Raw genomic sequence first — 12,117 nt, 5'->3', positions numbered from 1 at the left:
CACTAAATCTGCAAATGTGCTTAACTCCAGGATCATATAAATAACATTAACCAGGCAGAAGCACGGCATATTACCATCTCCCACAAAAACCAGCTTCATTCCCCCTTTCCATCATTTCCCTATATGCACATTTAACTAGATTTAGTGCAGCAATTTTTGTTGTTGTTTGCTGTCATGTTACCTTCAGCATGTAGTGACCCTGTAACTGAGAGACCTCCAAAGTGCCTTAACAGCCCTCTTCAGGTCTTGCAAGCCCAGGGCCGCCATGGCTTTCTTGAAGGAGTCCATTCCTCTTGTCACTTGGTCTTCCTCTTTTCCTACTGTTGCCCACTTTCCAACACTGTTATATTGTCTAATGAGCCATGTCTTCTTGTGGTGTGTCCACAGTATGATAGCTTCAGCTCAGTCAATATAGTTTAGAGAGAGTTCTGGCTTGATTTGCTCCAGGAGCCATCTGTTTGTCTTTCTGGAAGTCCTCTGCACTCTCCTCCAAAACCACATTTCTGATAAGTTGATTCCCTTCCTGTCACCTTTCTCAACTCTCCAGCTTTCACAACTATCCATAGAAACTAGAAATACTATGTTGTGGATGATTCTGTGTTTGGTATCTCATGATGTATCTTTACACTTGAGCACTCCTTTTACTCCCGCCTGAATCCTAACCTTAGTGCTATTCATTCACTTGCTATGTATGTCTTTAAAAAACCCTGGTCAGTTTGTAATGTCTTACTTACCTTGCAAAAAGAAAGTGCTAGCAAACATACTGCTTGGTGGTTTAGGAGATGGGTAGCTTGGAGATTCTCTATTAAAGTCATCTGAATTAGAGGATGGTGCATAGACCTAATGGAGATAGGAGAGGGGAAAGGGACAAATATGTAACAGTTCAGAGTCACAAGAAGGATCCAAGCCCAAACCAAGTGGAGCACAGAACCATGAGACAAATCCAAGTTCCATGAAGTCACAAGCCTCTGCTGAAAATGCTGTTTCCAGGAACACAAGCCCATTCTTCTTCTTCCCTCAACCCCACTCCGTCGTGGGGTGGGGAGAAGAGCATGATCCAAACATGCCATCTGATAAAAGAAAGCCTAAAATATCCCCCAAACTCAGTGTTCCAAATGTGAGAAATCGCTTAAATTTAGTAAAGGAGCAGAAAAGAAGGAGAGAAGAAAAACAGGCAGGTTATCCCTCCACTCCACCATGTCTGAATTAAAAGCAGCTTTACTTTGCTCAGCCTTCACTAAGCTACAATTCAAGTAGTTAGGTAAATGTACACACATTCAGAGGAGCGACTGCTTGCCCCATTCTCCACAATAGTTCAGGTAGGAAAGGCCTGGCCAGCCCTGCAAATGACCCACCGCTGCTCCAGGGTATCAACAAGCCGCCTTTGCAGGTCTGAAAAGCCCTGTCCTCCCTCCCCTTTCGCCATGTGCTAGCAGCAGCATTGCTTTTAGAGGTCTAGTACACACCAAAATGCAGGTAATTCTATATATGCAAAATCTTTACTAAATTTATACAAGCAATACAGAGAACTCTGTTGTTCTTATGTGCTTTCCAGCTGAGTCTACCTATGGTGACACACACAGCCACAAATCCTAAGGTTTCCTTAGCAAGATTTCTTCAGAGGTTTATCATGGTCTTCCCTCTGAGGCTGAGAGAGTATGACTTGCCCAAAGTCACCCAGTGAGTTTCCATGACTAAGTAAGGATTTGGATCTTGGTCTTCCAGGCTCCTAGTCCAACACTCGAACCATTAAGGCCACGCTGGCTCTCTGTGCAACAGCAAACTCTCCCCCACAAACACACACACAGCTTTGTGAATAAGAACTATGCTGCTATATGAACAAGAAAAGAAAACAGATGGAGAGTAGCTACTAACTTTAAAACCGATTTAAAAAGAATTATTTCTTGGAATTTTATATTTGCATTGATATTCCACCCATTTAGCACACTTAGCTTGTTACAATTTGCAGGAAATACAATGACAGAATCACAGCATGTGCTCTATGCACCCAGTTTTAAATATTCACAATTGAAGGGGTTGAAATGTAGTACTTGAGGGATGCATTTTGAATTTTGCAGATTTCTGAGTCTCGTAAGAGCCACGGAGGGATCTCCACTCTGGACGCAGGTCAGGGATGGATGTGGATTAAGGCGTCAAAACTGACAGAGACAGAAGCATCCAACAGAAAAGACACAATACCCGCTGTTCTATGGGAGCAAGCCTGAAATGTGCCTTTCCTCCCAAATGGGATGATGCTTCATGTACTGAACAAGGAAAACTCAAAGAGAGGAATTATCTGCAATGAACGTGTCACAGCAATCCCTTTTTGCAGATTCCTTGCCTAACAAAAAGTGTAAGGAAAGTCCCTTCAAAGCGAACCAGAAGCATTCCTCAGCAGACGCAGTAAGTTGATGCAGTCCTTCAGCGCTCTGGTGTCTTAAGCATTCCTTGCAAAAACACTGCTGCAGTAATATCAAGCTGCACTTCTTCCAGTCTGGATCTGGGAAATCAAAGGATTCTTGCGGCAAAACACAACTGATGTGGTTTCCAAGATTTCATTAGCTCCAGATGTGAGGAAACCGGCTGCCAATCCCATAAAAAGAGCAAGTTTTCCTTTGTTACAGTCAGAGCCACCCACAAATTAAAAGCAGCTCTCTGAAGTCATCTGATCACCTGCAGATGACTGTCAGGTTTTTTCCCTCTACTTAATCACAGGTTTCGTTTTTTGTTACTATAAACAAAAATTTAAAAGCACAAGGGGAGAAAATGATTATGGAGATGGCGAGATTAGTGAGCCTAGGAGTAACCAGAGTCATTTTCAGCATTACAATGGGGCAAAGAAGTTACTAATTCAGGCTTTGAAAAACAGGTAGACACTCCATTACTCACTCGCTTTACATCTAGGCAAGGGACAGGGCCCAATCCAGAGCAGCTCTCAAACCTGGCTCTTCCAGAACGCTCTTTGCTCCCTCACAGAGGATTCAGTATTACAGCTGTCAATGCCCAAATCTCTCTTTGGGCTGGCAGGATACAGACACCATTTTCAAGAAAGCTCTAGGAGCAGCCTACCTGCTACCAAGCCTCAACACCACTTTTGGTGGACCAGCAACGGAGCCTCAGCCTGTTTCTACACTGCAGTTTTATGGCACTTTGGCACAGGACTCTGAAAACTGATTTATAAGTGTTTGCAACAGACAGGCCTTTACCTAGTTATTTTAAGGGAACATTTTGTTTTCTCTTTTCGTACTAAGAAAGGCAACAACACAAGGAGGCAGGAAAGGAGACGGAGGGCAGATGGGACGGTGGGGAGGACCCATTCACTGGCTGCCCCTTGCGGTCCTCCTTGGGTTATAAGCTCCTCAGAAGCAAAGGCCTCTCTGTTTCACCCTCACAATGCTACACTTCCGAGTCCAAAGCAACATGTGCATGCCCTGTGCAACTGTTCTGTTTTTAAACAGCCACACTGGGCATTGTGTCCTGAGGAGGAGGGTCCCTTCTCCTCTCCCCTTGACCCTTCCTCCTCCTGTTGCCAACTCTTGCCATGGCTTCAAGCCTCTGCCCTAGCAGAGTTAACAGGGCTTGAAAACGAACATTCAAAGCGCTCATCGTGACTTGATTCAGCGAACCATCTGTTTCCCACCATGCTTTGTTCAGTGTGTAATGCGAGGGCAGGTAACCAGGTGTCCTCCAGATGCTTTGAACAATCGCAGCCACACTTCATGACCACTGGTCCTGATGAGATGGGCTTATGGGACTTGTAGTGAGAAATATCTGGAGGGCAGCAAGTCCCCTGTACCCTTGTTCTGAATCTTTAATGTCTTCTGGCATGATTTTTTGGAAAGCACAGATCACATTTTAGGAAATGGACTACTAGGCACAGAAGTTGCTAAGACTGCCATCTGACTAGTCACTAATGGTCACTAAGGGGTGCGAACATGCAGGATCTCCACAGATGCAGCTGGCTAGTTGCAAGTTTTAGCCATGCGTTTTGTTGGGTGAAGGAGGCAACTAATTAGTTAAACTGAACTAGTTTTATCTACACTGTGATTTATATAAGATAGAAGCCTAAACAAACATTGCATGGCGTTTTGGGTTAGAAGGCCAATGAAGTGGCAGAACTTTTCCTCTGCAGAAATGAAAAGGCCTGAATCAAAGGCTGCTTCCATAAGGCTCAACACGGGAAATGTCAGAGGGAGTAACAAAGGCACCATTAAGATTTGCTCAGGAAGTCTGGTGTAGCTTTAATCTCAGGTTGACTGTAAATAAGAAATAATCCCAGACCTGAATAGCCTTTTGCATTGCAGCAAATATGGAAGAGTAAGTGGGGAAATGGCCAGAATTTCTTTACACCCCCCCCCCCCCCCCCCCAGTTAAAGACTGGAAAGGAAATTACCTGAATGGATTCCCCTTAGAACTGCTGCAATATTTTTGGCAAACAAATGTTTAGATTGTCTAAATCACAGCCTGGAAAGCAAGTAGTTAAATTTAACTAGTTCCATGCGCTCAGAGTAGGCAAAATCCTTCTGATTACAAACTCTCCCCCTCTGATTTACCAAACCTGATAAACTTCAGTATTGCTGTGGATCAGTATCCTCTGAAGAGAATGAAGACAACTTTCTTAGAGTGTTGCTGATGCAATTACTCCTCACCCCAACGTGCCAGGATTGGAACCATATCCGTGCCCACGGATCTTACGTTTCTCTATGCGCACAATCCAACCACAGTGCAGAGCTATGTCATTCAACGAGAGAGAAATCTGAGGAAGAATCCTAAGCCAGCTCAGGTCAGCCCCTTGTCATCTAGATCAGTGCTTCTTGGATTATCTGATCTGAGGGACTGCCAAACACCTTCTCCCCGTGTCCCAGGGACTAGCACTGTATTTGTGCCCATTTGTCACAACTGTTTTTAGTCCCCTGAAAACTTGCCAGGGACTAGGAGCCAACAGCCTGTGAACTGGCCCTGGGATCAGCACTTGGAGGAGGACCAATGAAGAGGACCCTCAAGGCTTGCACAATCGGTCACATGTGCCATTGTCCAGTACTGGAAATGTGGCTCTGACCCCATCTAAGGGGCACCCTGTGCCTTCCTATCCAGCCCTGGACACCGAGGCTGCCAGCGAATGGATAAAAAGGGGGACTTGACAGGGCAGCAGGCCATTCTGCTCTCTGGCTCAGTGTAAGAAAGGCTTTGGAAACACAGCAACCTTCTCCTTGAGTTCATAGCATGGGCCAGCTGCTCCCAATGGCCCTCTTTATTCAGGGAGAAATTTATTTAAATATTAATTTAAATATTTACCTCTCATCCTCTCTCTAAAGAACTCAGGCCAGACTGAGATAAAATCAGCCTGGCCAACTGAAAACTGCGCCAACAATAAAATGACTTTAAAAGGCTAAAAACATGTATTAAAAGAAGACAGATAAAAAGAGCTCAAAATTTAAGTGCATTTAAAGCCAAGCACATGTGCAAATTTGTACCAAACCAACAAGGCCTGAAAGTCTTTCATAGACAACCGCTTGGTTTTCACTTGGTACCCCTTCTTGATACGGAGAGACTGGCTGGAAAAAGAAAATGGAGCAACCACACATTGGACTTCGAGTCATGCAGTAATACATGAGTACTCTCCCCTTACGGCAGGCAATTCAACACATACACACACACGGCCTTTCTTTGGACAGTGAAGCAGGATTCATGTTGGCCTTTCCCCGGAAGGAAGGAATTCTTGGAGGAAAGATCAAACATGACCCTGCGATGGGAAGCACAGCATTGAGAGTTTATAGTCCTTTTGCATCTTTAATAAATTAGAAAAGTCTTTTTAGAGTATACAATGCTTTAATGGAACACACAAAGAAACTGCTTGGAATAATTTTCCTGATCAATTTTCCTGACTCTTAATATTCTCCATTGCCCTGGTCTCTAATGAATTATCTGTGTCCTTATTTTTTATAATTGCTTTTATCATTTATTATTATTATTATTATTATTATTATTAGCAACTAGTTTTACTGTAGCCTTATTTTAAACCAGTTGTGGATTTTACTCAAAAATGGAAAACAGTAAAGAAAATGAAAAACATCTCTTAAATACATAGAATAGTCAGATCCTGTTTAATGGGGAATGTTCTGAGAAATACTGAGAAATGGGAACATCCCCTCTGCCCCAGCCATCAAGAGATTGTGTTCGGACAAGTGTTGTTGTTGTGACCTTCCAACATACGGAGGTGACTCTAACACACAACTATCATGGGTTTTTCTTGGCAAGATTTTTCTGGGAGGGTATCCCTTTGACTTCCTCTGAGGCTGAGAGAGAGAGACGCCAAGGTCACCAAGTGGGTTTCCTTGGCTGAGTGAGGATTCGAACCCTGGTCTCCAAAGACATTATCCTAATACTAAAATTAGTACATCACAATGGCTCTCTTCAGACACTCATGCCTCAGCTTACTAAACACAACTCTGAAATAACTTTCTACTAATAATCAGAACTAATTATCTTCTCCTTTTTGTGTACAATGCAATGAAAGGGGTCCACCTCTAATTCCCATACTAGTTTCTTGCTTCGTCTTCAAAGGGGAATTCCAGTTAGTAGCTCTGGAACAAACCACCATCTTAACTGAACCTCTAGCTGCGATTTAAGATCCACGCCTCGTTCTGAATCTGGGGACCATAGCTTTTCAATTCTGACAAAATCGGATATTATTGGTATTCAGGGTGAACAGACTGCCTTGCAGTTTGCACAAACATATGAACCAAACAGGCAAAAGGATCATCCCCATCTTGGCTTACGAAATAAGATACAAGTGGCTGAACCAGATGAGAGAGTATTATTTGCTCATATTTTTCCTCATGGCTTGTTAACATAAAAACATTAAACCTGATCTAATACTTATGAAAATGAAATTTAAGTAATTCTTGTGGAGAGAAATATTTACTTCATGTATCTGTGCAAGTACAGATATTTACTTCATATATCTGTGTTGTAAGTCACCTCGATCTTATTGGAGAGGCAGGATAGAAATAATAATAATAATAATAATTACAGTACATGAAGAAATCAAAAGAAAACCCCTTCAGAACAAATTCTTGCAAGAAAACCCCACAATCCAAAATGCAAGACATCCAGTGATGTAATGCTATCTCTAAAAAAGCAGATTGTTTTCACCTTTCCTATTGCTCCCCCATTTCATTCTGCTGTTTCAGAAAATGAATCCACCTTTAATGAAAATGTGCTTCACAATATCTGAAGGAAATAGAAAAGGCAAGTGCAATTAGAAAAGAAAGAGGCAGCGGTTCTTATTTTGTGATGCTTTTCTCTTCAAACTTTAAATCCTTTACAGCCTCTTTACCAGGATAAAATCTGCCATTCAAGAACTTATTCTTGGAGGAAAGAGACCATTATCAGCGGCAGCATTTAGGGTAAAATGGTCCCTCTGTGGATCACGGAGGGGGGGGGGGCATCTCATAACCAATGCACCCTCCTCCCCAAAGGTGCAGGAGAAATACTTACTTAAGAAATATTTACTTCATGTACCTGTGCATGTAAATCAACGTAGAAAACCATAGAGAAGGCTGTGGACTCCCCTCCCTCTTTGACATACATTTGATGTACAGCATTTGAATAGCAGAGACGTATTCAACAAGGAAGCAATATGCAAAACGTCAGGAAGAAAATCTTCTAGAACATGGAAACATAGCCCGACAACCCCACAAAAAACTAAGGAAGCAATACGTTTCCCAGGGCTGTTGCAAAGGCAGTGCAAAAGGGCAGACTGCAACTGATGAAAGGGCCTTACTGGAAAGGACAAGCCACTCTTCCCAGAACTTTGTCAGTACTTTATAAGACTCCAAACTAAGGACCTACATTTTACGCAACAGCAATCCATTAGAAAGAGGATCTCAGGCTTTCTCCATGAATGCAGATGCCTGCACTCTGAGTTTCCTTTAAAAAAAAAACCCCTTTCCTTCCTGTATCGTTCCTTGGACAGCAGAGGAAATCCCAGTTAGGTGCCTTGCAATGGCTAAGCCCTTCGGAAGACATTTGCCCAGAAAACCCAATGAATAGGCCTGCCATAAGTCAAAAATGACTTGCAGGCAGACAACAATAACAACAACAAGTAGTAGTACAGTAGTAGTTTGGGTAAGAGAAACTCTCGCCCCAGAGCATCCTAATCTTAAACCCAATTTCACTGACTGAGAAGAATGCTAAATAGTTACAGTACTAGCCTAATTGTTTCCATGTTCAAAGACTTAAAGCACACACAAGTGACAACATAAACAACCGCCAGGGACCCCTCCGGACTGGATTCCTCCAGAGAGCCACAGGACCTCTTCTTCCCTTCATACTGGGAACACTGGAGGAAACTGGGCCAGTTACATCCAACGCTCTCAGCCCCTCTATTGGCCTTAGCCTTTCTCTCCACAGGAAACACATATGTCTGGTTTTGAACAATGTAAAAATGGAATGGAATTCTATCAGAAAAAGTTAAGTCGATGAACTGCTTGCCCTGAAGCGCACTGCAACAAGAACCTTGCTCATTTCAGATTTAGATTCAAGCTAACCAAAAAGTACTTCTTGCTCCATCTTAATGATGCTGAGTGTTTTGTGGATCTGTTACAAAACATTTAATGGTGAAGATATTTTGGTTAGTTATTTCTAAAGAAATTGTGTGTGTGTGTGTGTTTTAATTATTTCTACACAAGCTTGTTTTCAGAAATGTATCTTAGTGTATTCCAAAACAATTGGGGGCATTTCTTTAGGTTCTTTCCCCCCTTTTGCCATTATTACAACTTGCGCACTGCATGTCCATTAAAACAGTTCCAAAGAGCCCCCCTCCCCCCGGCAGTATTTCCCAATTCAGCTGCCAGAGCACTTTCAGTGGAACCAGCTTAGCAATAAATTCCCCTCCATTAACCAAACTCCATGAACTACTAACTGATCAAATGCAGCAAACAAGGGGAGCGGAGAGGAGTGAAGCGGACCTTTCTAGCAGTAGATCGTCTCTTCTAGATGCTTATATACAAATCCTACATGTGAAAGTAAAAGCTCACCTCACGGTGAAGTCTGGAAAAACAGCAGAAAAAGGAGAGCAGTCATTAAAGAAGCCAACTTTTTTTTTTGCTGTAGCAACACAAAAACTCCACACTCCAGAATTGCATTAGTATCTTCCCTCAAACACACACACTGTTGAATCCCTCCATGAAGCCTAAATACTAAGGGGTCACAAAACACACAAGGGGCACCCGGACGTGGCCCCATCATGCCATTCCTTCCCAGCTCTTCAGGCTGGTGAAAGGCACCCCAAAATCAGAACATCAACAGACACGCGGCTAGTTCTGCAGCCCTCCTCCCCAAAAGAGGCCTGGAAATACTTAATAAGATCAAAGCCCGACTCCCTGCAGAACAAAGGGGAACCAAGAACAAAATCAATACTCCACAAAAAACCATACAACCGTCGCTGACTCTGGCTTACTTCACTGTTCAAAGCAACTTCAGCTTCGGAGGAGAAATAAAAGGAACCACGCCACCTTTGAAGGATTTGGGGTTGCAGAAAAAAGCCAAAAAGAGCAGGCAATTTCCCCAAAGATGCCAAGATGTGTTTCTGAAGAGAAGGATTCATCTATCCTTGCACCACTGACTGACACAGCGCTCCACAATTCTGGTTAAAGTCAATCTGCTCTCATAATCCCAGCGTACAAAGTTACTTTAACAGTTAGGCCTGCTTATTGGTGATCACAAAACAGAAGCACGACTCAGGAATGCTTCAATCCCTGTCACAATCTGTCACTGCCTGTTAAAATAGTTTGTCTGGGTACAAAGTGAATAAATTTTGCTTTCTAAAAAGGCTAAAACTGAAATATTTCAAAATTGATGCAGCAGACAGTGTACACGCTTCTTGCAGCTTGGTTTCTGCAACACCCAATACTGGTTTCAAGAATATTAAGTCCAGACAACAAGCTTACAGTTCCAAAGAAACGTGACAATTTCTGTCTATATTACTGTAACTGAAAATATTCTAAATGCTACTACAAGCAGCCTAAGCTCCTGTAAGGCAACAATTGGGAGCTCAGTCTCCAAAAAACATGAACTCGGCTGAGCTCCTTAAGGACCCAGCTCTCTTCTGAAATATTTCCAGACAGCCCTGCGTTGGGTTTTCAAAGCCAATAAATGGCATAATTTTCACATTTTTAATACTCCATGAAACAGATATATTCTCCCTGTGCCAGTTTCTCTAGAGGCTAGTCCAGGCAAGAGACTACAAGACCAGCATTTGCAGAGTCCCTTACCGTTTTCCCGTTGTAGTAATACATGAAGGAGGTGCTGCCCATGCCAGTGACTGGGTAGGCACAGTACATCCTTCTCCTACAAAGGACGGCGAAGGCGCTCAGCTCTCCTCCAAGGCATCAATTCGCCCTCCAAAGAAGAAGAAGGGCAGCCGTTCTTCAGACTGAGGCTGGATTCTGAACCAATTTATGCAAAGCAGGGCTGAACCATCTCACGCAGGAAAGCAAGCTGCTCACACTTCGCTCTGAAATCTCCTTTCAAAGACAGTCCAGTGCCATGTTTTATCAGAAATGCCAGCAAGACTTCTACAGATACCCAAAAGGTTTTCTGTTTTAGACCTCAAAAGCCTGTAAAGGACTCAAGGGTAAATCCTTAGCTAGTCAATCATTTTGTTTTAATGAAATGAGAGCACTTGGAGCAGCAGAGATCTCTCTCAGTGCACCTCTCTCTGAAGCCACTTCCAACTTTCACAAACAGCCGCTTGTGGGATGGAAAGGCTGAATTGCATACAAAGAGAAGGAGGAGGAGGAGGAGGAGGAAGGGGGAGGATCTCAAGAGCGAAGCGCTTCCTGGACCAAAAGGCAAAGAGCCCAGAGCAGAGACAGCCTCTTTTTAACCCAGAGGACACTGGAAAAGCTCTACGGCACATGCCAGCAAAGCAAGAGGGCATCCCAAATTTCAAAAGGGAACAACCAAGTTTCCTTTCCCTCCCTTTCAAGTGCTGCCTTAGCATTCAGGAACTGGGTCTCCGGCTGCTGCCTCTTTGCAAATGGAGCCTGGCTCCAACGGTGAGCTTTTCATCAGCACAGAACCAATGCCATTGACAAGTCCACAGATTTCTTTCCCATCCACTCTAAATAATCTCCTTGGCAGTTTAGTATTTAATTTTACTGCAACAACCTTTGGTGGTCAGTTGCTGCCACTGTGAAAAACTAGAACTTAACAGTGTTTCATCATTAATTCAGTGATGGCTATTAATTCACTCTTTTTCTATGTTTTAGAACTACAAACTCTCACAGCACCTGATACCCAAAAAAACACACATTCCTATTGGAAATTAAAAATGAACTAGGGAACCATATGAAAGTCTAAATATGATCGCAGTCAGCCTTGTATGATCTTAAGCTAGAATCCCCAATTCGCAGACAGTTAATTGAAGATGAAGACAAAGGGAGGCACATGCTTTGCTTTTGACATTTATGAGACATTCTTCCCATACTCTATTTTGGAAAATTAACTATTAGAACAACTGCAAAAAAAAACCTGACGTGTTCAGCTTGTACTGTTTCCAGAACTGAAAACTGGATGTTTTAAAAGGCTTTTTAAAAGGGGCAAAATCTACTTGATGATCAGGAAAAGCAGACAGACTCATCTAGACAAAGAAGCTGAATGTGATTACAATGAAAAAACTGCAAAGCCATTAAAAGTGCCAAAGGAAACCCACTCCAGAAAGTAAAATATTAAGTACAAGAAAGACTGCCATTAAGAGTCCGGTGCTTATCCAGGAAAAATAGAATGAAAATGATGCTGTTAAGATGAAACATGAAATTTGGACTACACTTTTTGCTTAGCCTGTTACTCTCCTGCACACCCAAGTTGCTTTGTCCTCCTTCTGCTCTTATTTTTAAAAACTCCTTCCCCTCTAAAAATATAGGTCCCTGTTCCATCAAAGCCTATTTCCATAAATAAAGCTTGGGGGGGGGGGGTTTAAGAGAAAGATGATAGACTTCGATTGTTGTTGTTTTTCCTCCTAAAATCAATTCAACAAGGGAGGCCTGGTCATCAGCAGGATTCATGAGGATGAACTGTGTACCACATTCATATTTTTATGGAATGTAACTT

General features: G+C 42.7%; 1 protein-coding gene across 4 annotated transcripts in view; it reads right to left on the bottom strand.

Moving 5' to 3' along the window:
* Positions 1 to 12,117, bottom strand: part of TCF12 (transcription factor 12) — a 116,854-nt gene that overhangs the window by 35,981 nt on the left and 68,756 nt on the right. For 3 of the 4 annotated variants that reach the window (XM_042471384.1, XM_042471383.1, XM_042471387.1), the window contains one exon: positions 735 to 840. In XM_042471384.1, coding sequence (XP_042327318.1) covers positions 735 to 840 — 106 coding nt within the window. Of the gene's footprint in view, positions 1 to 734; positions 841 to 10,277; positions 10,746 to 12,117 lie in introns of those variants that run through there. The other variant, XM_042471388.1, reaches the window with a different exon arrangement.

This window comes from Sceloporus undulatus, chromosome 6 (assembly GCF_019175285.1).
Source record: "Sceloporus undulatus isolate JIND9_A2432 ecotype Alabama chromosome 6, SceUnd_v1.1, whole genome shotgun sequence".
NCBI classification, from domain to species: domain Eukaryota; kingdom Metazoa; phylum Chordata; class Lepidosauria; order Squamata; family Phrynosomatidae; genus Sceloporus; species Sceloporus undulatus.
This window is presented reverse-complemented; position numbering and strand designations above follow the sequence as displayed.